Genomic DNA, 25833 nt, shown 5'->3' on the forward strand with positions numbered 1-25833 from the left:
TATCGATCGTGCGCCGCACAAGCCACAAGCCATGCTAAACGTACGCCCGCGGCTCACGTCAGAAAACAAGCGTGTGCATTTGCTAAAATAGATTCTGTCGGTAGGCAGCCCGTAAAGATTACTTGCGCTGTTTCTTGGAAGGACGCTTCTCTTCTTCTTCCAGATCAATTTCACGATCACCGTCATCCTCATCTTCCTCATCGTCCTCTTCGTCTTCTTCGTCCTCGTCCTCCTCATCAAAGAGGGCTGGTACCTCAAAGTGGTGGACAGCATTAGGGTACAAGTCTTCGACGATCGCACGTCCAATACTGCCAGCCACCTGAGGGTTTTCGTTATCGAAAAAGCTCGAGAAGAACGAGCCAGGCTCAAAGTCGTCTTCGTCCTCCTCATTCTCTTCGTCTTCTTCATCCTCCTTATCAGCATTAATGTTACCCACAGTGGGCTTCTTCTTCGACAGGTTGACCTCGTCAGACTTCCAAGAAATAGGCGTCTTCACGGGCACCGTATCCGAAGCAAAGTCAAACTGTGATGTAAACTCAGAGGCTTCAGGCAGCAGCTTGAACTCTTTGATGAGGACTGTGTCGTTGATGAAATCGTTCGGCGAAAAGTGGAACTCAATCTTCGCAGCGCGCGGGTCCTCCAAATCGCGGTCAACCTCGATTTTGGTGACGTGGTCCAGCAGGGCATGGTCATCATCGTCGATGTACACGTTGGTCGACACGCAGTTTGTCAGGGCTTGCGGCCAGAATCCATCGATCTTGGCCAGTACGTCGGCACGCTTCTTCAGGATAGGCGCGTGCAGCTTGTGCATATACTTAGCCATTTCGACCTCAGCAGCATCTAGCTCCTTTTCCAGAGCCTTAATTTCACCCTGCACAGCGTTAGGGATCATTCCCATTTCAGGTTGACGGGTCATACTGTCAGATCAAACCCAGATGAACGTTGCAGGATGAGGCCCGTACTCAGGGCGGCACATTTTCGGCACAGAAAAAAATATTGCCCCTAGCTCTTTGTGCTAACGTGGACATTAGTCAGTCCAAGGCAACATGCCCCAAGCGCGACTGGCACTCTACCCCAAAGCTTCTTTGGGGCGTATTTCTGCTGAACGCGTCTTGATGAATGCTTATGCTTCTCCTGAGATGCGCTCGCGGAGATATGGTACGAGTCAGGATAACTCCGCCTCCAATGCGAGGCTGCAAAGAATATCGGCGGATCAGCTAAGCAGTTCCCTGGCTGAACCGCCGCCCGATGTATTTCCACCTGCGACACAGACCAAATCTGAGACGCTCCTTTCTGCCCTGCAAAACCTCAAGTCAAACGGGGGAGCATTGTATGGTGAAAATGACGATGAGTGGACTGATTCGGAGCCAGATGCTCTCCCCTCAAATGCCTCTGAACCTAAATCAATGAAGGAGCGTTGCTTCTTAACCGAATACCATCAACGCGAGCTGCAGCAGCAGGGTCTGCTGGAAGGTATGCAAGCCGACTCTTCTATCATGCGCAAGATACCAGTTCCAACAGTCTCCGATGAAGAAGATGTTGAGGCGCCTAAAAACGTATTCACCGAACAGCGTATCCGTACGGCCATGCAGAAAAATTTGGACGAGACAGTATTACCTCATAATGAGGCTGACTTGAAGGGCGAAGTTCCGGTGGCCGATGCTGCTGCGACTGCTCTCGAACGGCTTGTCAATCCTACCGAGGATGAGGCGAAACCCGTGCGCCGTAAAAAAGTCAAAAAGAGTACTCCAAAAAACGATGGTGAGCCGAAGAAGAAGAAAAAGAAAGAGCGTTCAGTGACCAAAGACGCGAAGAAGCCGATCAAAAAGACTTCTCAAAATGCTTCGAGAGAGGGCCATGACCTTGAACCTATTGCAGACCTTTTACATGAGCCAGTAGCGGATCCAGTGCCGGCGGTGTCGCAAGAGGAGCAGGTGTTGGAGCCGGACGTGACGACATCGGTGACTTACTTTAGTGCAGATGTGCCGAAGCCAACAATGGGTGAGACTAACAGCCCTACAGTGACAGAATCTCAGCCGGCTGATATTCCATCGCGTACGCCACCCAATGCTGTAGCTGAGCGTGCCCCCCCGAACGATGCAAGTCAGATGTTCGCTATGGGGTACGCTGCGGCTAGGACCGAGCGCGGCAAGATGCACCTTTTTAATTACAATGCTACGCGTCTTGCAGTGAGCACCTATATCTTGTACTGGGGTATGTTTGCCACGCTCCGCAAACTGTGGCGCTGGGAGAATCCATGGGTCACTGGATGCATGGCGATGCTCTACCTAGTGGTTTGGTGGCGTGGCGACTTGTTGGCTGTTTTTTTTCTAGCAGCATGTTTGTATGTGGCAACGTTCCGTATATGGCAGGTACCGGGCAGCGAGCAGGTTGGCGAGGCATCACGCGCAACGAGTGCTCCGAGCTCTCTTACTCGACCAGGTACAGACTCGCAATCCCTCTTGATGCTAGCTCCGTCGCACGAAACGCTACAGCAAGTCGGTGATCAGGTGCTTGTAGTGGCACATGGATTGGCAGATGTGCAAGAGCGGGTCAAGAACCTGATGATGTGGCGCAACCCGATCATGACCATGAGATATCTCGGCTGGCTTATTCTGTTTGGTCTGCTGAGTGTGCAGGCTACGACGTGGATGATGATGCGGCTGCCTGGCGCCTTGATCTTTGTGCTGTTATTCATCCTGGCACCGATGATTGAGTACGGACACTGGCACCGCACTCTGGAACTTTTGTGTGGCATTACGGGTGTGTCTGTGCCTGATCCAGCTATGCCATACCCTGTGACGCGCACGCTGCTGGACAGCATTCTAGTCGGTGTCCCGACCGATGAAGAGTACTTGCACGAAAAATTGGCCCAAACGCACTGGGAAGCCGAGCGTGAGCTGCGCCGACTGGGTCAATGGATTGACGCAAATCGCATTGTGGACGAGAAAGATGACGAGTTGACAAACCGCCATCCGTCGAGCTATGCGGGCCGATCCGAGTCGAGTAGCTTACCTCGCGAGCGGCATCCGAGTACCATGGCGCCTCGGCTAGAGAAGAGCGACCCAGAGCCGCTTAATAACGTGATACATGACCGGGCCGAGCTGGAAAGCCTGTCAGACTATGGATCGCAGCTGGAGCTGACTGCGAAGATCGACAATGTGGATGGCGAGTCAACAACCATCATGGCACATGACAATGTACAGCCTTATGTCATGGCCCATACGCCATGGAACACGCAGTTGGAGTCAGAACACGTCCCGCCGCCTCAGGCAGAGACGCCCACACAGCTCACAAGAGCGGATGTCGGACTCGATATGACGGCGCCAGGTCCAGTATCTGTGCAAGAGTCAAGCCGAGCGAGTCCCCATCCCCTCACGGCTTCGTCTCCGCCCCCCATGGGGCCGTCGCTTCCTGTCATGTCTACATCCGATGCGCCAGTCGCTGCCCGAGTGGAATCTCGTGCGGCATCCATACCCCTTCCTGTGCCCCCGTCTATGCTGACCTCGCCGCCTCGTACCAGCGGCCCTCCCATCTCGCGGCATGCATCGTATTCGACTCTACGTGAGTCCGTGATGTCGTCACCGTTCATGCCAGGCCAGTCTGAGACGGTCCCCTCATTCGAGCGTCAGCACAAGCACACGGCGCTCATGTCCCCACCTGTTCCGACGCAAGCTATGTACACTGTATCGTCGCCCACGCCATCGGGGCTGCGTGTGCCCCCGGCCATGAGCTCGCCGCCGCAGCGTCCACACTCACTGACGGATGGACTGTACTTGGCCGTATTTCGCAAACGGCTGGGCCACATGATTGTTCTTCCGACGCGTGTCGTCTTTCTCATGACGTACGGTCCGCATCGGCGAACGACACCGCCGCCAGGCCTTTCGGTGGAGGAGGAAGAAGACTTGGTTCGCTCCGTCCATGGTCGGCCCTTTTACCCGATGCTAGCGCCTGATGAGATTGTTGCCATGGTCGAGGACGAAATGGCGGGCCGAGGCCAGACAGAGTTTACCATTGCTGCTGTGCCTCTCGCGCGTATACCGCAGCGATATGATATTCTATTCGAGGTGCCGATTGAGCGCATTCGAGGCCTTAAAAAGCTGCGCAAGTCTACACCCGTGCTGGAAGAGTGTACGGAGGGACTCGAGATGGTACTGGGTGAGCACGAGCGGGGTATCGGTTTGCCAGCGGTCATCGATCGTGACTTGGCCTGTCAGCGCATCCTGGCCTTGGGCCCGCAGCGCTGGGCTTGGTAGTGGGATGCTGCATTACGCGAGGCCAAAGCCCGTGCAGTGGCGCACGACGATGCGTATTTTGGCATGGAGCTCAGATGTGGACGCGTACACAGGCAGAAAGAGCGTCGACGTACAAGTGCTGCTCCAAGGTACACGAGCAGCTTGCATAGGATCGAGTTCGATGTGTTGGATACGCAATCCCAAAGACCGGACCCCTAGAGCGGGCACGCGTGCACAGCCCGTAATGAAGCCAAGAAGTGCATGCTGTTCGTCCGGTGCGAGCGTCGACCATACGTGCCAAAAGGCTTCGAGATTGGCAAAGATGCGCTGGGCACCGGCGGCATCGCGATCTGGGAATCCCACTAAATCCGTATGAGCGCGCAGCGCTTCGACATCGAGTGTGTGCTCTTCGCGTCCACATAGCTGCGTCGCGAGCTCGTGTGGCGTGAGCAGGGCCAAAGGCGAGCGGTCACTCGCAGGGGCTACCACACTAGCAAACCCATGTGCCAATGCCTCAAGTGGTGCCTGAACGGACTCGAGCAGTGTGTATGCGCAGAGACGAGCCACGTACGCGTCTCGTTCAGATGCCTGCACGGGTCCTGTCTCAGATCCACGCGGCCGCAAATCGTGGGGACCATGCGGCGTATCGATGTGCCATGCCAGGTGCATACCTTCCACCTCCGCTGCGTCTGCATGCAAAAGACGCTCCAGGCCCTGGGCAAGATCAGGCTTGAGCTGTGCCAGCGTATCGAGCGTGCATGGAGGGGCATGCCCTTGTGCCATGGCCAGCAGCATGACATACAAGGCAGGCGCGAAACGAAGAGGGACGGTGACTTGGTGAAAGAGCGCAAGGCCCACGGCCATGCCAAGGAGTTCAGCCGCATGGATCTCCTTGTCCGTGCACGTGTGGTGCAAGTACAAAAGACCGTGCATCTGAGGCTCGTTCGCTTGGCTCAAGTCGAACCATGGGGCCTGCTGTTGCAGCGTATCACATAGCACTTGTAGCCATTCTTTCCGTAACCCGCCCGCATCTTGGGCGGGCTCATCGCGAAACGTGACGCGCAACGGCCGATGCAGCATACCGGGTGATGCTAGAGAAAATGCCTTGAACGAGTCTTCCACGATCGTAGCGCGCGATACTTGAATCGGCCAAGTGCCACACTCAGGCCATGACGCAGCCGATTGGGACCATGCTTCGCTGGATGCCTCCCGCATCGCCGATTGCGCCTCCCAAGCGAGAATTTGCGCCTTGGCGCCGAGCGTCAGAGACCACGGTAAGGCACATATATTGGATGCGCCCTGGAGCCAGGCAGCATAGGCAGGCACAATAGATGGCAGCTCTGTCGCAGCCACGTAGAATCGCGAGCGAGCAAGAGGGTCAGGGCGGTGGGCATTAGCATCGTACAGGCAGGACAGAGCGTAAACAAGGGATTCGGGCACAGTGTCAGCGCCATGGGCTCCCACATGCCAGCTCAGTGCTTCTGTGAGTGCATCCACGATGCGCGTGAGTCGCTCACGATCATAGACGCGCACATAGGGCGATATGGACGCATCGACCGACGAGGCCAAGGCTTCGGTGCACGTACGCGATACGTGAGCGCTGCCCTCTAGCGCTGCCAGCACGTCAGGAGCGCTAGGGCATGATGCTGCGACGTCGAACAAGCACGCAGCAAGAGCTATCTGTGCCTCATGACGTTCATCGTCCGTGTCTCTGCTGGTAAAGGTGTGAATCGCGCGATGGATGTTGTCGTTGGCCGGATCGAGCGTATCGTTGAAGAGAGGGGGCGGTCGATGCTGACGCAGTTCAGCCGCACGAATACTTTGTAGGATAGTACGCGAGGCAGCTGTGCCTGTGCGCCTGGCATGGAACATGGACGCCCAAGCGCCGCCGCTCGACGCACCGGCGGGAGCTGTCTTGTCGCGGACTACTATACTCGCATAGGCCTGTCGCGATGTATGGGACTCCAATGAGTCGTGCCGATCCAGTACAAGCTCAGGCACTAGATCGCTGTGTGGCGCCTGCCCCGTGCGCCGCCACTGGCTCGCTCGAGCATTCATTTCTTCCACACGCGAAGGATACGGATTAAACGATGATGCAGGCGCATCACTCCAAGCAGCGCGTGCAGCACGAGAGCGGCGTGTTTGTGATACTTGTTGTGATGCTGCTAGATCAGGAAACGCCGAGGAAGACGGCCCCGCCGCCGACGACGGACGCGGTCTTCGACCCCAAGCGGATGTGGGTGGCGTCATGCACAAAGGGTGGAGGAGGAAAAAGGGCGGATTTCTAGCGCGAGCCTCTCTCACCCGCGGCCAGCATGACCAACGTCTTGGCGTTGCCTGTTGAGTATGTGCCGAGCCACGCTACGACATCGCTGTTTTCTAGTTTCCGGCAGCGCAGACCACCCAGTGATGACGATTGGGCGCATAATGAGTTTGATTTTGAGCCGTTCGTGAAGAACGACTTGCAAATCAAGCTCGAGACGGATGACCAGACATGCCCGCGTTTCCAGCGTGGACGTGGTACGTGCCACTTGGGCGGTGCGTGCACGCTGCGCCACTGCCTGACGCCATCGCCCCCGATACCAACGAACCAGACCCGTGATGTGTCACGGCGCACGGTCTGCAAGCACTGGCTGCGAGGACTGTGCAAGAAGGGCGACATGTGCGACTACCTGCACGAGTACGACCTGCGGCGCATGCCGGAGTGCCGCTTTTTCGCCACTTTTGGATTCTGCAACTCGACGGAAGACTGCTTGTACGTGCACATTGAGCCTAGTGTCAAGCGCCGCCGGTGCGAACGCTATGAGCGTGGCTTTTGTGAATTGGGTCCCCAGTGTCCCAAGAAGCATGTGCGCCGCACCGCCTGCCCGTACTACCTAGCTGGCTTCTGCCCGCTGGGCACGGAGTGCAATATGGGTCATATTAAACCGTTTGTGCCGTCGCCAGAGTCGCGCGCGACGACGCCGCTCTTGACGCACCGTCCACTGACCATGATGGAGGCGTTTGGCGGAGCGCCCGGCATTCAAGAGCTCCCCACCGACCGTCATACAGGCAGAGCTATGATTCCCGCCAAGGACTGGGCAGCAGCAGCCGAACTGCGGAAGAGCACGGCCTCACAAGACATGAACGCACGCAAGCTCAACGATGTCCTGTGCTACAAGTGCGGCGAATACAATCACTTTGCCAATGCGTGCCCCAACTCGGCGCGTCTTGGCCTGCGCGACCGAGGCTGGCGGCCTATGTAGTCTACTTACAGTTTGGGGCGAATGTCCATCTTGTTGTGCGAGCCAGTCACCGTATGGGCGGTCCGCTGTCCATCGCGGCCGTCCAGCTCATATATATTCACATGCAGCAGACACAGTGTCTTGCTGATCGACCTCATCGTCGTTTCCACTTCGATCCACTTACCAACACGTGTCGGCTTCAGGTACTGCACGATGAGTGCCTGCGTGACACCCATCATCGACCATGGCTCGCCAGCGACGCCACTCGAGTGCAGTAGCGTCAAGAACGACGAGCACGTGTCGACTATGGTGGCCAGGCAGCCACCATGCATTGTTCCGAACTGGTTACCTAGCTGGCCGTTCACCTTCATGCGCAAGCAGATCTTCGATGCCTCAGCTCGCATCGGCCGCTCGGTGCTGGAGCGCTGGTCCTGCCTGTACACCACGCCGTCACGCTCGGCGTACGACACGAAGCACTCTGCGCCGCGAAAGAGATTGGCATCCCACGTCTTATTCTGATCTCGTAGCATGTCTAGGATCTTCTGCGCCAGCTCACACGCCGCGTCGAGCGTCATCAGCGGCGCAGGCGTCGATGATGCAGCAGCCATGGTGGGGAACGGCGAGCCACGAAGGTGCGCTGACTAAGTGCTATGTGTCACGGCGCCGGCTAAAGGCGCCTAGCCGGCGAACCAACTGCACCCATGCGTCGAGGGTCGATGGACACGGCGCGACGAGCGCCGCATCATACTGCGCTTGCGCACGCTCGTACCGAGCCTGTACGTCGTCATGGTCAGCGTCGTGCAGTGCGTGCGCGACACGGGCTTCCATGTACAGACACGAGGCCAAGTCTTTCCACGTCTCGGTGCGCTCATAGTCTAGGGCGGCGCGTCGAAGAGACATGCGAGCTTGGTATAAGTCTTTCGTGGAGATAAAGTACTTGGCCTCGACTAAGTGCACGTACGCACGACGCTCGCCATTCTCATCCGCGAGCGCCTGTGGCAGAATCTCGTCCAGGAGCGCACGGGCTTCCGACGGCATGCCAAGAGATAGCACCATCACGTCAGCCAGGACCGCGAGGCATGTGCGTCGAAGCGGATACAGCTGCCGCGCCTCACTGGCAGCCAATGCCCTCATCAGAGCCTCGAGCCCCTGGTGTGGCTGTCGCGCCTGGATCATGTTCTGAGCCTCTTCGAGCCAATCGCATGCCGATCGCTGGGTGGGCGAGGGCAAAGGCGTATACCATTCACCCACGTGTGGGCTCAGCGCCTTGATGCGTCGAAGCATGGACGTATGGCTCTGTCGCCGTGCGCGCGTATACAGAATCTGCCAGATGGCATCCTGCCAACGTTGATGCAGAGCTAACGAGGTTACCTGGCGCAGCACAGATGGCTCTAGGAGCGCAGACACTCCCTGATCATACATCCCACGCTCCGTTTCACGGAATGCTCTTGTAATAGCCGTGTCGACAACAAGCTCGTCCCAATGCTCCGGGCGGAACGAGCCGAGCCGACGTACATGAGCCATGTACACCTCGGCTACGAGAGGTACGCCAAGTTGAAGCCATGTGCGTGCTAGGATGGCCGAGGGGCACGCGGCACATCGCTCAATACTAGGTCGCGGCTCCCACTCTGGCTGCGTCGTTGGGATGGGCGGCCGTGGTTTCCACGTGGTATCATAGATGCGCTGGATGATGTCGAGGAGGGGACGACCTTGTTGCCGGTCCATGTCGGCCTTCCACAGGGCCAATGGCGCATACGCCCCACATTGGAGCGATTCTTGCGCATCTTGTTGTGTCAGCAGACCAGCCTGGTGCGGTCGTGGATCCAGATACGACAGCTGATCTAGCAGGTGGTCACATGCTCGAATGCATTCGGTATCGCCCACAGTACGAGCAAGCAGGATCGCCTCATCCAGCACAGTACGTGCTGCCTGATATCCCTGTGTCTGCGTATGAAAGTGGGCCAAGTTCAATAGTGCGTGTTGATGCAAGTCTCGGTCACAACCAGGGAGGGTATAATTAAAAAAAGCATGCAAATTCTCCTTGAGGATGACGTATTCGCCACGGCGCGCACTCTCGCGCCACATGTAGTATGCATGCGCCTGAGCACTCGTACGCCACCTGTCTACCACGGCATGCGCATCGCCATCGCGCCATGCGCGACACAGCTGCAGTAATTGCATGCGTTCGTGCTCGAGCATCATGGCAAATTGGAAGGAAGCGCGGCGCACGTACAGGCCAACATACGAGCGCCGGTGAAGGAGGGAAAATTCAGCTTGAGAGCCAGGATTTGGATCGCCGATCATGTGCATACAATCGTTAAGTTCTGTTGTGAGTCGTGCCGAACGTACGTTCACCAAATAGCTGCATAAGTCCATCCACGCTCTCCAACATGTCAAATTGGGCTTTTATGTGCGCATCAAGCTCATGGTACGTTTTAGAGAAAGGACTCAGTGCTATGCGAAGACGATGTCGCATGATATCGAGGTTCGCAGGCGGTGCATCGATCTGTGCGTCAGTGACGCGTACATACATTCTCCATAGCACGAACGACGTACAAGAGGACTACGCGGCGCGCCCTGTCCTCTTCTGGAATTCGCTTCAGGCAAAAAAATGCGATGATCAGCAATAACGCCACTGTATGACCCTGCAGCAGGTACGGCTGACCCGCCATGTCTGGGGCGCCGCCTGGGCTGTGATGACGTGGAGAAGAGCGTCCGAGTCAACGCGCCTGTTCCCTCCACCGCGTCTCATGTCACACAGCCGCATCTTGATTGTACGGCATGGTGAGACCAATGAAAATGTGCAGGGTATTGTACAAGGCCAGCTAGATACTATGCTGAACGAGATCGGGTATGAGCAGGCACATAAAACGGGCATGGCGCTGCGCCATGAGCCACTTTCGCGCATTATCACGAGTCCGCTGAAACGCACGCTGCACACCGCAGAAGCCATCGCATCGTTCCATCCCGGTATACAGGTCGAACTCGATGCACGACTGAAAGAACGCTACTTTGGAGAAATAGAAGGGCGCGCCTTCGAGAGTCCAGCACATTGGCCAGCACATGCAGAGGGCATGGAACCTCGCGATCAGCTACGAGACCGCCTGGCATCCATGTGGGAAGACTTGAAGCGCGACGCTCAAGCCAGGCCCTCTATCATTGTGCTCGTAAGTCATGGAGGTGCGATAAGTTCTCTCATCCACCATGTGATCGTGCGATCAGGTGACGCTGTATTTGCCCCATCTATTACCCCCCATCGCTGCTGGAATTGCAGCATCTCCGACATTCATCTGCCTGCCGATGCCCCAGGCGTCATTGTGCGCTGGGCTGACGTCTCGCACCTCGAAGATGCCGCACACAAGGTGGTCAATGTAGACGAAAATTTTACCGCATAGTATATACATATACTCACTTGGCCGATCGCCGTTGCCGGTTGAGCAGGGTTTGGAGTGCACTAAGCCACCGAATTTCGTCCTCCTCTGTTGGCACACAAAGCTGAAACGTACGGGTAGCTGTCACAATTTGGAAGTAGTACGATGGCGCTCGGCTTTGTGGCTCCAGCGGAGAGCGCGATCTCACTTCTGCCCCAAAGCCCAGGCGAGCGATCGAGCCAGGCGAGAGCGACAGCATCGGTGCACAGGAACTCGGCATAGTACTTTCCATCGCATCAAAAATGGCGGTCGTGGGTATAGTGCGATGCGGGCGCACATCCATATGCGTGCGTGCATAACAAAGCGTATCAAACGTTAAAACAAACCAGCGCTTTCGCCATTGCTTGCGCCGACTGCCTAGCTTGAGCAAGTAGCCCTGCGCAATAACTCGGCTACCATCTTCTGGTGGTGGTGCGGTTGGCATGGTATCATGCGGTGCCCAATGCACCGGTTCTTCATCCGCATCATTTTCATCATCGGAGCTGCTGAATGCATGGGCTGTTACGGGCGTAGGCTCCACAATGGGGGGCGGCAAAAGGGCAGCAGCGCTCGTATCTTGCACGTTAGATGACACAACAGCGTCTCCAGACACTTTGCCACGCGCAAGAGCCAGGGCATCGAGCCACGCTGTCATGTCTTGTTGATCGCACGCGCGAAAGTACCAAGTACGCTCAGGCGCCATAATGCAGATAACGAAGTCTACGCGCTTCATTTCCATCGCTGTGAACGCTTGCATTTGACTTACATTCAGCACGTTCAAAAGCAAATACTCTTTCTCGTTTCTGTACAAGGCCAATTGAGACGCACGAAGCACAACCCAACGCCGTTTCCACGTTTTGCGCTTCTCACTGCGCTTTAATAGGAAGCCAGCATGTATCACCTGCTCATTTACCAGTTCTTGCGGCACTTCCTGTCCCTCATTGTCGTCGTCATCATCATCCTCTGCCGTCTCCAATGACGCTCCCCTAACGCTGGTGAGTAACGGAGCGCGTCCTGTCGAGTAAAACACATCATGAGGCGTCGTACCCTCTCGATGCAAAAAAGATTGTGTTTGTATCATCACGCCGAGATGCGCCCAACGAGGGTCGGAACGGCTGCCCAACGTCTGCCTCACAAAATGACGCGAAACAAAGAATCACCGTGGCTTCAACGCAGCCTTCCCTAGCCAAGGGGGAACTTGCCACCGACCTACGCATTCGACTTACATCCCAAGTATGTAAATCCCGTATCGTTCACGTGACCAAATAAGCGGCCCTGGCTGGGGTCTGGCGGCTGTATACGGCGCTTACGATTGTCCATCTATTACCATAATGTTGGGTCGTGCCAGCTTGTTGATGTCTGGCGCTGTAACACAACGCGCAGTAGTGCGCTCTATCTCTCCAGTCAAAGAATGCCGCCGATTTGCCTCAGGCGGCCACGGACCTAGCTACAACGAGCCATCTGGTACGTACTCTTGCCCGCTGACCCGTCTAGGCTACTTGTTTGGTGAAAAGGTACATGATTAATACAGGAATTGAGTATACTAACTTCAGCCACCTGCACCAGGCACGAAGCGTGTAAAAGATGCCTGGGAAATGCCCTGGTACCTGGGCATGTATGGCGGTGCCGCCGTGTTTGCCCTTGTGATGTACTTCAAGCCCGACCGCAGTGTCCGGACATGGGCCGCTCCAGAAGCTGAGAAGCGTCTGGATGAGGCGGGTATTGAGTGGCGCTACAAGCCCTCGCCCAACTCAGGCTACCCGAATGGCATTCCTTAAGTTATCTACGGTCTTTACAGGGCCGGCATATTCAGCATTCACATTGTCATTCTACTCCATTTTCTCGCGAATGTCCATCTTGATTCGTAGGATTTGGATCTGCGAGCGTATTGTTAGTATCGGCGCTCCATTACCACCACCGTTTGTGACCATTGGTCGTACGTACCTTGGTATAGTGTGTATGGAAGTATTCCTGCACCCATGCTTCGGCAGCGAGGGCTCGTTTCAGTGTTGTGTGAGATGGTAGTAATAGAGTCACATACATGCTCAGACCTGAGCCATGCGACACCACGATGACGTTGTTCCAAGTAAAGGTTGGCAGCTCGGGCAGATGTTGAGCTTGTATCACTGCGCATTCCATTTGTTCTTGCACCTCTTTTATGGTCTCGGGGTTTGCGCTGCAATCACACAATTGTCCAAGAGACGTCAGTGTAAGATGCCAAGAATCCATGCCGTTATACAGAGCACGAATGATACCACAAAGCGAATCGAGCCATTCGTATCCGAAAGACGAAAACATGATGGTCACTAGGGACATGGCAGAACCCAAACTCTCCATCCGCTGATGCAGTGCACTAGCTTCAAGAACGGAACTTTGTGCGACCCGCGCAGTTTTCCGCATGATGTGGTACATGGCTTCTTTTGCCAGCATGGAAAATACGACCAAAGCCAAACCGTATAAGCTTTTTCCATGCTCGTTTTCAATGTCTCGAGAATGGTGATGATGATGCTCATGTAGTACAGGAATCCAAGATAAGATATGATTCGCCCATGCGAGATAGGATGGAAAAACGGTCTCGATAAACTGAAACAGTGCTTGGGCGCCTATACCGAGAGACGTCAGTAGGAGCATGAGGCTCGAAAGACACGAGCCCAGGGGTTCCAGCTTGCCATACCCGAGCGGAAACTTGGCACTAGGTCTTTGCCTTGCCTTGTACATGCAGACTAACGTTAAAAGGTCACTGAGTGAGTCGGACACGGCATGGCTTGCTTCTGCCATAAGTGATAAGCTGTGTAGATACGTGCCAGCGGCGCACTTCAAAAGCATCACAACCATGTTCAAAGAAAGAGAAAGTATGGCGATGCGGGTCACATTTCGTCCACCATCCAAGATATCTGACCAATCTGTGCCATGCTTGTGATCATGGCCATGTTCGTTATGATGGCCGTGATGCTGATGGGCTGGCTTGTCCAGAAACCAGGGTTGATCTTCATAAATTGTCGTATCTGAATCACTCATGAATGTAGGTGCATGACTCGCAGCACTTTCCATGTATAAAGGCTGGGTGCCAGCCAGCCTAGTGAGTACTTATGTGGACACCGTGTCAGTTCAAAAAAAAGCGTATCAAATCACCGTCGTTCATGTGGAGCCATACATGGCCATGTGGAATTGCCCAGCCCTGGCTGCCATCTATAGGAAATTTGTTGAACAAGCCTGACAATGAACATGAAAATTCAAATTATCATTTATGAAAAATCCTAAGCGGGAATCCGTTCATACATACTATTGCCATGGTTGTCGCGATGAAAAATATATGTCAAATTGGGAAATGATGAGCGGTAGTCTCAATAGTGCAGATGTTTTTGATCCACCAATTGACCTGCCACACGGACCATATTCTGTGGGGGCAGGTTTGGCGTTAGCGAAGTGCCAGAAGTATTCATGTGAGGTGAAATTGAATGGGGAGGATCAAAGCCAAGTGCTTTGCATACAAGCCTGTAACGGGCTCGAACGCGCTCCACTAGCTTGCCAAAATTATACGTGTCAGCCTGCGTGTCATCCTGGTGAGGTGGGGGGTTGTGACCAGACGAATCATTGTATTGTGGTATTAAGCTCCATAATGCTTCAAAACTTTCGAGTTGTTGCCATTGTCGCTGTTTCTTGCGAGTTGCATCATCAATTGTAGACGTTTGCGATTGGATCATGCGTTTATACATAGATATTACACCTTTGTAGTAACCCAATTCATTCCATAAGTCGAATCCTTTTTCGCGACCGAGCGCTCTTCCTTCCATTTTACCAAATATTCGACCTTTTTCATACCCCTGCTGACGTCCCTTTGCAAGTGGCCTAACAATTAGAAGTCCGAATCTCAACGTACAAATCTTCTAATTGAGTGACGTCGTCCAAGTTGAATTGTTCGAGCACAATTTGCCTTTATGTGTTAGTTGAAATCCTTATGGTGAAATGTAAGGAAGACGACGTACTTATTTTCGTCCTGAGCGCTGCATGGTGCCATCACGCCAGCATCAGACATGATGGTGGAAAAGGGGCGACATGAATATATGTATGTGGAGGAATCACATGTGCTGGTTCGTCACATGATTAGAACGAAGCCTCCGAAGGCAGGGGGTCAGTTGCGAGAGACACTGGAGGGGTTGAATTTGACGCAGAGGCGTGCGGTTCATACACCCCTTGCGATGCATTTAGGAGGGGGGAGCACGTGCTTCGGCTCATGGAAAGATGCTGAAATTGTTGTTCGGCTCTGGATATGGCATCATCTGATACACGCGTTTGAAGCCGAGGTGGTAACTCCAATGAGCTAGACATCACATCAGCGCCTTGGAATCCGACATCAGCATTGCCAAGACTCGAACAAGGAGCACTGGGACTGTCAGACCGTCTGTCCTCTGCTGATGGATTTGAGCCTGCATAGGTCGGAATATTTCTGGAGAAAGACTCAAGGCGTACCACCATGTCGTTAATTGGTGAGTTAACGCGAGTCACATCACCCAGCGCATTGTTAGGACTGATCTCTGGTGTTCCATAAGCAGCTCTTTGTGGGGAGCCCAAAGACTCATTCCATGTTGTCCGAGGATCGTTCATGTACACATCCAAAGATTGCAAAGGCCTAGGTACGCTCATTCCACGCACAGAGTTGAGCATCGCGGGAGCAGACATGGGCCCATCCTGTGACACATTTTGCATATCATACATAGACATGGCTCGAGTGGATAGCACAGGATGAGTGTGTTTGCTTACCACAAAAGGAACACTGCGTTTGGTATGAAGATTTTTCTTAGCAAGTTCTGCCTTTAGTATACAGCCACGGTCAGAATCGATACGAAAACCATTAAGCACATCACGGGCCTGTAATGCTTCTTCACGTGTAGAAAATTTGGCAAAGCCAATAATTTGTTTGTTCCTTGAGGTCTGCGATTCGGATTCACGCATTTCTTTCTCTGAGCCTGCTGTACGCAGCTTCTCATTAGCACGACGAGAATCAGCCGACTCCTCAGGTTTTTGGGCACCATTGGTAGTAGGATGTTTGAGCATCGACGCCTCAAATCCTTTCGCAAAAAGAAACATATTGGCAAACTCGCGTTCGGTGATATCGTCAGGGAAACCAGCAAGGAACAGGGTCGTGATCTCCTGAGTTGGTCGCTCATTAGCAAAGGTATCTTTACGTCCATGTAAGCCATACGATGACGAATAGGGCGCAGGTATTGACCGCATTGGCAGCGTATCGAGTCCGTGCGATACTCCCGGCATTGGCTTTACATTGGGTGCCCAGCCTAAATGCATCGTAGAAGGTACAGATGAATACCGACTCTCGTCCACTACTTCGGAAGGAAAAGGCATGCGGGGTACCATGGGAGCAGCACTCCATTCCCAATTCGATGCTCCTGCCGATGTCCTAGCGTCATGGGTAGCACCTAACATGTCCATTCCAACAGGAAACTCGGAGCCATGACGGGCGACGGAATTTCCCTGTGTGGCATACATAGAGGCATTATTCCAATCGCGTTGATCTTTTCCAATAAACGGATAAGTATTGGTTCGCGCAGCGCTCGTCGAACGAGCAGCATTCCAGCCAGATAAGGGATAAGTACCTTTAAGCGTGGTGGGTTTTTTAGTTGCTGTTCTTCCATCCATACCGATCGAGGCTGGAGCATGAGGATCAGGAGCATCTGTGCCGGAAAACGACTCGGTCACATACATTGACATTGGGTATTCTGTGAGCGGATGTGAAAATCTGCCGCTCATGCTCCCACGATCAAGCCCTGTCGTCTATCCAAACAGGACCAATCAGAGACTCACTGGCGACCTGTGCGGTAAGTGGGGTGTTTCGAGGTGCAAAAAGATAGCCCCTTGTGTGGCCTCTGCCGAGATATGGCCGCGAAACGAGTTTTCGTAAGAGGCACACCTATAGCAATTTGTAGTCCTCTCAGGGAAAAGGCCTTAGGCGCAGCATTTCGGCCGTACGTGGATCCAGCGCCAATTTGCACAGGTTTCTCCACAGCCTTAGGCAAAGAGTCGCACTCCTGTCCTTGCTATCCAAACGGTGAATGGGCGGACGACAGCAGTTTTCACAAGCGCCAATGGAGTGCCTTCTTGCAAGTAAAAGCCACTCGCGTACTTTGCCGAGACGGAAAATTCGGATTTAACCTCCGCCCCTGACTCTGAATAAGCTATTCGACGTAATAGTGGGTATCGCTTTATTCATCATGCGCCAATCCAGCCACCACAAACTGCGAAACACGGTTAGATCCTCGACTGTTCAACAATGTGATACGCACATTTAAAACGCCGCGGTCGTTGTTGCCAGTGCGCTGCATGGGGCGCGTTTGCCGAGACTGGCCAGCTAGATACACGTAGAATACGACACAGTATCCGGAACAAAAGCAAGCTACAGTGGATTTAGCTAGCATGCTGCAGCTAAGTACACCTTGCAATGCCTTCGTGTGCATGTGCACTTCATGAAATTTTTTGCGTGACGACTCTGTTAATAAATCTTGTTCCATGTCTCCCTGTACATTAGGATGCTCCAATCTGGTCCAATAGGCACTACCAATAACGTCGTCATCGGCTAGAGCGAGTTTGAGAGTTCCGTCATGGTTGGCTGCGAGCACGACATGCGATGATAGCGAGCGCATCTGATCATTAACAAGTCGCATCTCTGATAAAGGAGGCGTGACAATATATACCTTGTAGGGGTCGTTAGAATCTTAGGACGTACATCTGGCTTGGGACATAGTGGTTCAGATATAAGTGAATATTCTGATTGACGTAAAATACGAACAACAATTTCTTGCATAACATCAAGGCGTGTTCCACTTTGACTTGTCATTACGATACTCCAGCTCAATAACGGGTCTTTCTCGCGTTTACCTAGCCGGAGCATTACTTCCAAGGCTCCTGAGGCTGACCGTAGGACACGCGCCAGACTGTCGGCGGATACTTCTATAATAATTTCGTTATCATGGTGCGACTCAATGCGATAATTGGAAAACACTGCTTCGACATCGAGGGTTGCCCAAATCTGAACACCGTACTGCCCTGCTGGAGAAATAAGCCGTAATGTAGTAGGCGTAAAATGTAAGTAACATGGAGATGCTACACTCGCAGATGTTTGTGCAAGACCCGACAGAAGTGACACATTATTTACATATGCACGCAAGCGCATTGCTGTGTCACAGCTTTCCTATGGCCAGTCTAGCCCGTCGAAACGTTCACCCGTCGCGACACGCGTCGTGCTGCCCATGTCTCTCGTTTTGTTCCTCCGGCCGAGTTTTATTCAGCACGTGGTACAAATATGTTGTATTCTCAAGCAGCACGCGGGTCCAGCATTGCCGCGACCATGTCAGGTTGGGGGAGTTGGTTGTACGTGACTACACCTCAGGTTATACTAATTCACGAACAGAACGGGGAGTCAACCGGCAGATGCTAAGCCTGCTGATGGTGCATGCCCCAAAGAAAACTTCTTTCCTGTCACGGACAAGTATGATCAAACGCAGCTGCTGGGCGAACTGGCTCCAACCGATTTGCACTGGACGTGCCCTTCAGGTCTTTCTACGGAGACATCAACCTGGTATACGACACTTGAAAATGGTGCATTTTTTATGAACCAAATTATCTATTCGCCCGTGGGTCTTTTCCAGCCGCAGGTCCAGATGACATTCCGTTACTATGATCCCAACACAGGTGAAAATGTGTGGAAGTCGAAGAATGTCGACTCATTTCAGGTGCTTCCCAACAACAAGCATTCGTGCAAGTCGAGTGCTTTCACCATCGATTTCAAAGATGAGTCGAATGGCTCGCAATCGTACAATGTCTCTGCCACGCTAGACAACGATGTCCAGTTGATGTATTCCATGACCCGCCCTTCCGAAGCTAAGGGCTGGAAACTGGGTCAGGGTCCTAAAGGAGGCTTCAGTTACTTTGGAGAAAATGAGAACTCGCCGGATGGATACGTGGTGCATCGATTCTGGCCGTATACCAAGACGTCCGGTATGTTGGTGATCAACGGTCGTGCCATGGAGGCCAATGGCCAGGGCATGTTTGTGCAGGCCATTCAAGGTATGCGCCCGAACCTCGTCGCGACGCGTTGGAACTTTGGCAACTTCCAGAGCAAGGAAAACCATGGCACCAGTGCCATTGTGATGGAGTTTACGACTACGTCTGGCTATGGCAAGGTAGATGCGTCGTCGCAGACTCGCGTGCCGCAAACTGTAACAATAGGCTCAGTGGTTTGCGGTGGTAAGCTCGTGTCTGTTGTGGGTGCCACGCGTGCTTCTAATGCCAGCGAGGTGCCTGCTACGCGTGTACAGCATGAATCGTGTGCCAGGGACGAGCTGACGGGCTATGATGTGCCTCAGGTGATGAAGTTTGTTCTGCAGGGTCCGGCTGTCGTCGGTGTAGACAAGCCATCTGCTGACACCGTTGTCCAAGCATCTATGGAGGTGTCCCTCGGCTCTCCCTCGGCCACCAAGGGCCTGATTGAAAAAGTTGACGTGCTTGCTGAGATTCCGTACATGGTTCGCAAGCTCGTCAACTATGTGGCTGGAGCCAAGCCGTACATCTATCAAACACTGAATCCCACGCAATTGAAGCTCGAACTGCCTGAATCGGTGGCTCAGGCCATCGGAACAGACTCGTCGATCGAGGTGCCAGGCGTACTCTTTGAGGAGCATACATTCATTAGCGAGTGATATTTTCCAAAACAAGCACACCCTAGCGTAGTCACTCTATCGCATACCAGTGCGGTGCCAGTCCATTACTTAATAAAGTAGCGTGCCACCTTTCCGAGAATATGCAGCAAGACAACACTTAGCACGAATGCCACGGACAGCACAAGCACAATGACGGGGTCGCTGAAGAGTCAGTTCCACACAGGACCGTACGTACACGCTCAGACCCTTGCTGTCCTCTGTGTTGATGCGCATCATAGTGTTCGTGCTACCACCTGCGCCGGCCTCGCGGGTGCTGTGGGGCTTGTTGGCGGCCTGCACAGCGGCTTTCCGGCTGATAGCGTAAGTCATGAAGCTGGGCATACGTACCGCATAGCGCTCGAGTTGCGGCTGGCCAGCGCTGCAAGTTGAGCCTGAGTCAGAGGCGTATGCGTTCCCTGCTTCTTCTCCGACTGAGGTGTGAGGGTGATGCATGGGCGGCCACGTACCATGATATCGTCGCAGCAAGTCACTGTGAGTGGAAAAGACCTCCGCTGCCACGTCGGACGATGGACGCGCGGCGAGGCATCGACCACGTGGCATTTTCCCCTGCAGCGCTTCTTCCCAGCCTTGAGCGTCGTCACATGCTCCTCTTCTATCGACCATCATGAAGTTTGAGCAGCTCAAGGTGCGGCCCAAGAAGCTGGCTCGCAAGGCGCCTTGTGCTGCCGAATTTGCTTCAGTGCTCGCCTGCTGGGCCAGCTCGCAGGATCTGCGCTCGCAGTCAGAATGCGCGGAAGTCACCAAACTGCTGCGTGATTGTATGACCACAGCGGTATGTATCGCACGCTTTTCTGACCCTTGCTCAGCAACAAGGACCTCGAAAGCAGGCCAAGCCAACGATCAACTACCATCTTGCCCGCTTTTCTAAACATGTCTAAGTGTGCTCTCTATACCACCTTTTTGTATGTGCCTTGGTTCTGCCATTTCGATGTACATAGATGCAGAGTGCCGACGTGTGTTGCCGTGGGAAGTTTTGCGAGGGGCGCAGTAGACAAGCCTTGAGCAGTCTGATAATGGAAGGGGTGGACGGATAGAAATGAGAAAGCTGCGTTCCTTCCCCCCACATGTCTGTTCGTACGATTCTTGCAGATACGCCCGAGCTATTGCGACGTGCCTATGATTTGAGGCTCGAGGTGTTTACGGGGGAGCAGGGCTACGACCCAGAGGTAGACTCGTATGACCGCGTAGCCGTGCCCATGCTGCTTCAACACGAGGGTACGCAAGACGTTGTCGGCGTGATACGTATTCTCCCGGCGCCATTGCCCAAGATCAAGCACGAGTTCTACGCACGTTCAGAGCTAGTTTCCGATGCTCTTCCTGGTACAGGCCGCTCAGAAGCCGATATGAAGGCTAGCTTCCTCGAGCACCAAGTAGTGCAAGAGGATGAGCGCGGCGTGCGCTGGTACTCAGGAGCCAAGATCGGACGACTGGCTGTGAAGCGTGATTTTCGCGGCCAAGGATATGGCCGTATCATCTTGCGTGATGCCGAAGAGTGGGTCAGGCGTACTGTACAGGAGAGTCAGACGGCTTCTGGCCGCTTCGGCGTCGCGTTCCAGCTCAGCTCCCAAGAGCCGGTGCGAGGCTTTTATGAGGCAGAAGGCTACCGCATTGTCGGCGATGTATACCTGGAGGAGGGACAACCGCACATCCACTGTGAGAAGCGTGTCCTTGTCGGCGAGGTGTAGCAGGGTATCTTATTCAATGCTATGTTCGGCCAGCTGCACTATGCGTGCGAGATGCGCATGGCGATCTTGGGACGTGTTCAAATACATCTTGGCACCGTGGGGTGACGTGCGGAAATGCTGCAAGACGGCCTCGAGTACCTGCCGACGCACTTCGGCATCCACCGCGGGATTCGGCCGCATCAGCGCCTTGAGCACGGCTGTCCAGCTCGCCAAGGCCGGCGGCGAGGCGGGTGGCATGACGCCGGCTGGCGCTTGTGCATGACGGAGGAGGGCGCCGTGTGCATGCAATAGGGCATCCGTGATGCACACGCCGCGACGGAAGCAGAACATGGGGGCCTGGGGCGCCATGAGCAGACGCACGAGCGAGCGATACGTGTCAGGCGTGGGCGTAATGTGCTGCTGGACCATCATGTGCCACAAGAGAAGCACGAGACGCGTCACGGCTGGCAGGGGCTCTTGGGGAGGTGCTTCGTTCGGCCACAGCGGTGGCCATGGCTGGCTCAGAGATGGTGGCAGCTCGTATGCCTCCCGGTCCAAGCGAGACGAGAAGGGCACGAGACCGAGGATCAGAGTCTCGAAGGTGATGGCCGTCGGTGCCACTTTCAGGTTCGTACACATAGTATGCATGAGCTGCAATGCGACTCCGATACGGGGGGGAACATCGTCCTTGGTATGGAGACATGCCTTGATCATCGAGGTCAAGGTCACGGAGTTGGGCTGGACGTCCATCGACTGCATCAGCTGCATGACCTGCTGCACGGCCTGCTGTGCCATGGCCGGACTCGTCGACGTGCGCAGAAGAGCATCTAGCACTGTGGTGAAGGTAACGACATCAGGGTGCAGACCTAATGGAGCGATACACCGCAGTGTGTCGGCCATGGCATGCAGTTGCTTTTGGCGCGCTTGGGCACGAAGAAGTACATTGATGGTGGTGATGGAAGGCGATGGCACGCCGTTTTGGCCCATACTTCGCAGGAGTGCGTATGCCTTGTCGAGGTGGTGGGTCAGGCACAGACCATGCAGGACGGCATTGTACGTTTCCACAGGCACATGCAGCTCTTGGCGCGCTTGCTTCGCCCGCAAGGCATGGTACAAATTCATGCCCTCATCTGCTCTGCGCTCCCTAAATGTGGCGGCAATCATGGTGGTATAGCACACGGCATCAGGCCCGTGCGACGGGACGGGCAGCATCTGGGACGTCTCGAGGGCGAGTGGTAGGTGTTCTGGCCGTGCTTTGCCGCAGAGCACACGCCATGTCTTGCTGGCGAGATCGTAGCGACCTGAGCGCGCATAGCCATCCAGCATCGCGTTCCACACTGCCATGGGCGGCCATGCTTCCGGCATGCGCTGGCGCATACCCACGATGTCTCGCCAGACATGCGCGGCGAGATCAAGCCGGCCTGCACTGAGAAAGCCACCAAGACACACGACCCATGCACTGTCCGTCCAGGCCCCGAGTTGCCCCGGCTGTGCAAGCTGCTCTACAGCAAGCCATCCCGAAGCTTCCGCCGTAGACGCGATGCCTGCGGCCTTGGCCGTGCTGTAGAGCCGCCACGCGTTCGTCACATCGCCCCGCGCCAGCAGACTGCCCAGCAGGCGCGCAATGCGATTCGGGCCCGCACGTCCGCCACAGCCACCCAGCAGTCCACGCGCCAGCTCAGCGTGCGATATCCAATCGAAAGCACGTTCATACACTTGCGCAGCGAGCTCTGTCGCTGTGGTATCCGTCCCATGGAGCAAGCGCAACAGCTTGGTATACTGGCGCCGCGCGTGCGCCATGTCGAAAAATAGTTCTGTGTGTGTGCCGACGTCGAACGATTGCATCGTACGCACGAGACCTGCCAGGTCGTGTTTCATGGCATGTGCCAAAATGAGCATTTCCAACGTGTCACGTACTGGCTCCTTCGCCTGACCGGCATCCAGGATGTGCACGCTGTCATTCGCAGGAACGCGCGCACGCTTCCTTGCATCGAAGTACGCATCGAAGAGCTGGATCGCGCCATCGGCGTCGTCACACAAGAGCTCAATGCGCATCCAGCCCAGCACGCCGAACAGGTCTCTGCGCTCAGCAGCATGCAGACCCCATTCTATGCACCGCTCCTTCCACGCCGCCTTGCGTCGCGTGCCAATAGGTGTGTGTACGAGATTCGCACGCACAAGTGCAAGGAGATCGGCGAAATCGTTGCGCCGAAGGAGGTGCAACTGCTGCTGCGTCCGAAGCGACGCCCATGCTTCCCACACCTGCTCCAAATCGCGTGTCTCAAACCCCGATCGCAGCATACCCATCTCTGGAACATGCGCCACATGCGTAATAGGGCGCAGCAGCGGCATAAGCCGCCAACGGCCCGCGCTCTGCACGCACCGTCGAAGCATCGCTCGCCAACCAACGCGAGGCCTCAGCGTGCGTGGCGCCGTCTTCTTCGTCTCGGCCGAAGTACCAACAGCGACCTGGAGGCCCCCACGCTGGGCGATCAAGCCACCAGCGCTCCCGACCATGCCGGAGCGCGATGCCGTGCCACTGCTGGAAGAAGGGCACGCGCTTGGAGATGATGAACACGTGTCTATGCTGGAAGAAGATGCACAGTATGTGATGTCGCCACGGCCCACACGGTACCTGTATGCACCCATGTCGTATGAGCAGGCCATGACGCCACAGCGGCCCATGTGGCACCCTCTGTATTGGTACGCGTTCGCGAAGGAGCATTGGCATATCGTTGACTCGCTGCGTCCTCCTGAGCGCTTCTACTCTGCCATATCACGTGTGGGTACAACGCTGCGGGTCTTGTGGCCACAAAACCGCATGCACCAGACGATTCTGATTGTGATTGCGCTGTGGATCATGCTCAGCTACACGAGCTGGGCGGTCAGCGAGTCACTCCCGAGGCGCAAGGTGGATATTTCTGCAAAGCTGGACTACGCTACGCGACTCTCGGAAGAACTCGAGTCCTCCATACTCGAGCCGCGGCCTGGCGACGGTCACGAGGCAGAGAGGCCAGAATGGCGGCGCTTGCGCTGCTTCTCGACGCGACGTCCCCTTCGATTCTCCGATGCGATTGCATGCCAGGAGCACTGGAACTTCACCATGCCAGCCTTTCCCCATGTGGACTCGCTCACGAGCACCGACCATGCCTACCTACATATCAACCCTGTGATCAATGAGGCGCAAGGCTGGTATCCATCGAAGCGCCAGGAAGCGTCTTCGGATGATTTCGCCAACCGCCCGTCGCCACGCGCGCCTGCGGATATCTACGTCGTATCGCGCGACGTGTCTGAGTCCGATCCCCTGCGTGACAAGATTCTCGTCGACGTGATTGCTACGCACGACAAGAATGCGTGGCCTCTCCTCACCCATGCCTATGTGGCCAAAATGTCACACAGCCTTTTTTCTGAGGGACTAGCTATCGTGACGCACCAACGTCCCCATGGCTTGTATTCGCATCCGAACCATGACCCGTTGCGGTTTGATATCCTCGTATCGATTCCGTCGCACCAGCCCATTGCCGGTCTGAGTATCGATATGCGTGAGGGCAACATCGATGTGCTAACGGAGACAGCCTTTGCCAATGCCAAGCGAATCCGGCACTTAGCCTATCACCGTCCCAAGACTCTACTCGAGTGGATGTACCAGTCCTTCAAGGACATGGAACTTACGGCGGCTGAGCTCAAGGCGGCCTTCCGCATCCGCGACCAGGAGCATTTCTTCGGAAGTCTTACTCTACACACGCAGTATGGCCACATCTATGTCAACGGACACATTCGCTCCACATCAGAGATCATTGCCAAGGTCATGCACGGCGTGATCGATAGCGCGGCACAGCTGTATGCTAACTTCATCTACATGACCACCGAGAAAGGAAGGATTTCGCTGCTGGAGCGAGCGAGCGCTCATGCCAGCAAACTGTTGCACCTGTCCACGTCCGATGGATTCATTGAGTCTAAGCCAGGCAGCATCATGTACGGTACCAAGGCGGTCGTGACTGCCAACAACGGCTCGGTTACGGGCCCGGCATTGTGGCATGCGAACTTCTCACTGGCCATGTCTGCGCCTCATGGTCACATCGACGCAGCTGTAGCGGTCCAAAAACCCGCCCTCGTTGACGTGCCGTACGACGACTTTTTACGCACGGAACAAGGCCGGCGTGTGGAGGCACAATTTGCTGCGCATGGCAATGTGTCCATCAAGTATGTGGAACAGACACCTGGCGTACCGCTCAAGTCAACCGCTTCCAGCGAAGTGGGGCACGTAAACGTCGTGCACGATTCAAATTATGAAGGTAAGCTGCGCGTCCAGGGCGCTCAAGTCCACTTGAGCTCGTCGCAAATGCCGCTGGGTCGGCATCTTGCACCCGTGGATGACCACCGCTCCGAGTCACCTGCGTGGCTTGCGAGTCACGTCGTCTGGGACGAACAGGCTCGCGGTCCTGCACCAAAAATGGATCCAAGCACACCTGTGCATCTAGAGCCCGGCAAATCCCCGCTCGATTATGGCGCCGAGTCGCATGCGACATCCAAAGAGGGAACAGCGTCAATATTTGTAACCTAAATAG

General features: G+C 54.9%; 19 protein-coding genes across 19 annotated transcripts; 8 read left to right on the forward strand and 11 right to left on the reverse strand.

Annotated features, from left to right (window-relative positions):
- Positions 1–118: 118 nt before the first annotated feature.
- MRET_1909 (template-activating factor I) lies at positions 119–916 on the reverse strand (the record flags this gene model as incomplete). The annotated part of the gene is made up of 1 exon (XM_027628536.1): positions 119–916. The coding sequence occupies one exon, from the start codon at positions 914–916 to the stop codon at positions 119–121; it is 798 nt and encodes a 265-aa protein (XP_027484321.1).
- Positions 917–1115: 199 nt separating this feature from the next.
- On the forward strand, positions 1116–4256 carry MRET_1910 (uncharacterized protein; the record flags this gene model as incomplete). The annotated part of the gene is made up of 1 exon (XM_027628537.1): positions 1116–4256. The coding sequence occupies one exon, from the start codon at positions 1116–1118 to the stop codon at positions 4254–4256; it is 3141 nt and encodes a 1046-aa protein (XP_027484771.1).
- A 12-nt stretch (positions 4257–4268) lies between these two features.
- MRET_1911 (E3 ubiquitin-protein ligase HECTD2) lies at positions 4269–6485 on the reverse strand (the record flags this gene model as incomplete). Its single annotated transcript, XM_027628538.1, has 1 exon — positions 4269–6485. One exon carries the CDS (start codon positions 6483–6485, stop codon positions 4269–4271), a length of 2217 nt encoding a protein of 738 aa, XP_027484599.1.
- Positions 6486–6550: 65 nt separating this feature from the next.
- MRET_1912 (essential RNA-binding component of cleavage and polyadenylation factor) lies at positions 6551–7480 on the forward strand (the record flags this gene model as incomplete). Its single annotated transcript, XM_027628539.1, has 1 exon — positions 6551–7480. The coding sequence occupies one exon, from the start codon at positions 6551–6553 to the stop codon at positions 7478–7480; it is 930 nt and encodes a 309-aa protein (XP_027484772.1).
- Positions 7481–7485: 5 nt separating this feature from the next.
- On the reverse strand, positions 7486–8067 carry MRET_1913 (thioesterase; the record flags this gene model as incomplete). The annotated part of the gene is made up of 1 exon (XM_027628540.1): positions 7486–8067. One exon carries the CDS (start codon positions 8065–8067, stop codon positions 7486–7488), a length of 582 nt encoding a protein of 193 aa, XP_027484773.1.
- A 40-nt stretch (positions 8068–8107) lies between these two features.
- MRET_1914 (anaphase-promoting complex subunit 5) lies at positions 8108–10131 on the reverse strand (the record flags this gene model as incomplete). The annotated part of the gene is made up of 3 exons (XM_027628541.1): positions 8108–9783; positions 9809–9965; positions 9991–10131. The coding sequence occupies 3 exons, from the start codon at positions 10129–10131 to the stop codon at positions 8108–8110; spliced, it is 1974 nt and encodes a 657-aa protein (XP_027484767.1).
- Positions 10132–10209: 78 nt separating this feature from the next.
- On the forward strand, positions 10210–10854 carry MRET_1915 (phosphatase with a broad substrate specificity; the record flags this gene model as incomplete). Its single annotated transcript, XM_027628542.1, has 1 exon — positions 10210–10854. The coding sequence occupies one exon, from the start codon at positions 10210–10212 to the stop codon at positions 10852–10854; it is 645 nt and encodes a 214-aa protein (XP_027484768.1).
- A 13-nt stretch (positions 10855–10867) lies between these two features.
- MRET_1916 (uncharacterized protein) lies at positions 10868–11950 on the reverse strand (the record flags this gene model as incomplete). Its single annotated transcript, XM_027628543.1, has 2 exons — positions 10868–11883; positions 11917–11950. 2 exons carry the CDS (start codon positions 11948–11950, stop codon positions 10868–10870), a joined length of 1050 nt encoding a protein of 349 aa, XP_027484769.1.
- Positions 11951–12200: 250 nt separating this feature from the next.
- Positions 12201–12647, forward strand: MRET_1917 (NADH-ubiquinone oxidoreductase; the record flags this gene model as incomplete). Its single annotated transcript, XM_027628544.1, has 3 exons — positions 12201–12333; positions 12364–12383; positions 12423–12647. 3 exons carry the CDS (start codon positions 12201–12203, stop codon positions 12645–12647), a joined length of 378 nt encoding a protein of 125 aa, XP_027484770.1.
- A 51-nt stretch (positions 12648–12698) lies between these two features.
- MRET_1918 (cation efflux family protein) lies at positions 12699–13920 on the reverse strand (the record flags this gene model as incomplete). The annotated part of the gene is made up of 2 exons (XM_027628545.1): positions 12699–12746; positions 12814–13920. The coding sequence occupies 2 exons, from the start codon at positions 13918–13920 to the stop codon at positions 12699–12701; spliced, it is 1155 nt and encodes a 384-aa protein (XP_027484765.1).
- A 293-nt stretch (positions 13921–14213) lies between these two features.
- Positions 14214–14905, reverse strand: MRET_1919 (essential protein that forms a complex with Rli1p and Yae1p; the record flags this gene model as incomplete). The annotated part of the gene is made up of 3 exons (XM_027628546.1): positions 14214–14718; positions 14750–14803; positions 14856–14905. 3 exons carry the CDS (start codon positions 14903–14905, stop codon positions 14214–14216), a joined length of 609 nt encoding a protein of 202 aa, XP_027484766.1.
- Positions 14906–14973: 68 nt separating this feature from the next.
- On the reverse strand, positions 14974–16635 carry MRET_1920 (uncharacterized protein; the record flags this gene model as incomplete). The annotated part of the gene is made up of 1 exon (XM_027628547.1): positions 14974–16635. One exon carries the CDS (start codon positions 16633–16635, stop codon positions 14974–14976), a length of 1662 nt encoding a protein of 553 aa, XP_027484593.1.
- A 452-nt stretch (positions 16636–17087) lies between these two features.
- On the reverse strand, positions 17088–18055 carry MRET_1921 (HUS1 checkpoint protein; the record flags this gene model as incomplete). The annotated part of the gene is made up of 3 exons (XM_027628548.1): positions 17088–17120; positions 17169–17576; positions 17609–18055. The coding sequence occupies 3 exons, from the start codon at positions 18053–18055 to the stop codon at positions 17088–17090; spliced, it is 888 nt and encodes a 295-aa protein (XP_027484592.1).
- Positions 18056–18229: 174 nt separating this feature from the next.
- MRET_1922 (oxidative stress survival svf1-like protein) lies at positions 18230–19580 on the forward strand (the record flags this gene model as incomplete). The annotated part of the gene is made up of 2 exons (XM_027628549.1): positions 18230–18252; positions 18293–19580. The coding sequence occupies 2 exons, from the start codon at positions 18230–18232 to the stop codon at positions 19578–19580; spliced, it is 1311 nt and encodes a 436-aa protein (XP_027484443.1).
- A 65-nt stretch (positions 19581–19645) lies between these two features.
- Positions 19646–20050, reverse strand: MRET_1923 (protein transport protein SEC61 subunit beta; the record flags this gene model as incomplete). Its single annotated transcript, XM_027628550.1, has 4 exons — positions 19646–19742; positions 19777–19893; positions 19929–20011; positions 20048–20050. The coding sequence occupies 4 exons, from the start codon at positions 20048–20050 to the stop codon at positions 19646–19648; spliced, it is 300 nt and encodes a 99-aa protein (XP_027484594.1).
- A 155-nt stretch (positions 20051–20205) lies between these two features.
- On the forward strand, positions 20206–20479 carry MRET_1924 (uncharacterized protein; the record flags this gene model as incomplete). Its single annotated transcript, XM_027628551.1, has 2 exons — positions 20206–20373; positions 20408–20479. 2 exons carry the CDS (start codon positions 20206–20208, stop codon positions 20477–20479), a joined length of 240 nt encoding a protein of 79 aa, XP_027484454.1.
- A 186-nt stretch (positions 20480–20665) lies between these two features.
- MRET_1925 (acetyltransferase (GNAT) family) lies at positions 20666–21286 on the forward strand (the record flags this gene model as incomplete). The annotated part of the gene is made up of 1 exon (XM_027628552.1): positions 20666–21286. One exon carries the CDS (start codon positions 20666–20668, stop codon positions 21284–21286), a length of 621 nt encoding a protein of 206 aa, XP_027484589.1.
- Positions 21287–21295: 9 nt separating this feature from the next.
- MRET_1926 (PPR repeat containing protein) lies at positions 21296–23659 on the reverse strand (the record flags this gene model as incomplete). Its single annotated transcript, XM_027628553.1, has 1 exon — positions 21296–23659. One exon carries the CDS (start codon positions 23657–23659, stop codon positions 21296–21298), a length of 2364 nt encoding a protein of 787 aa, XP_027484591.1.
- A 121-nt stretch (positions 23660–23780) lies between these two features.
- MRET_1927 (uncharacterized protein) lies at positions 23781–25829 on the forward strand (the record flags this gene model as incomplete). The annotated part of the gene is made up of 1 exon (XM_027628554.1): positions 23781–25829. The coding sequence occupies one exon, from the start codon at positions 23781–23783 to the stop codon at positions 25827–25829; it is 2049 nt and encodes a 682-aa protein (XP_027484590.1).
- Positions 25830–25833: the final 4 nt, after the last annotated feature.

This window comes from Malassezia restricta, chromosome III (genome assembly GCF_003290485.1).
Source record: "Malassezia restricta chromosome III, complete sequence".
Taxonomy (NCBI): domain Eukaryota; kingdom Fungi; phylum Basidiomycota; class Malasseziomycetes; order Malasseziales; family Malasseziaceae; genus Malassezia; species Malassezia restricta.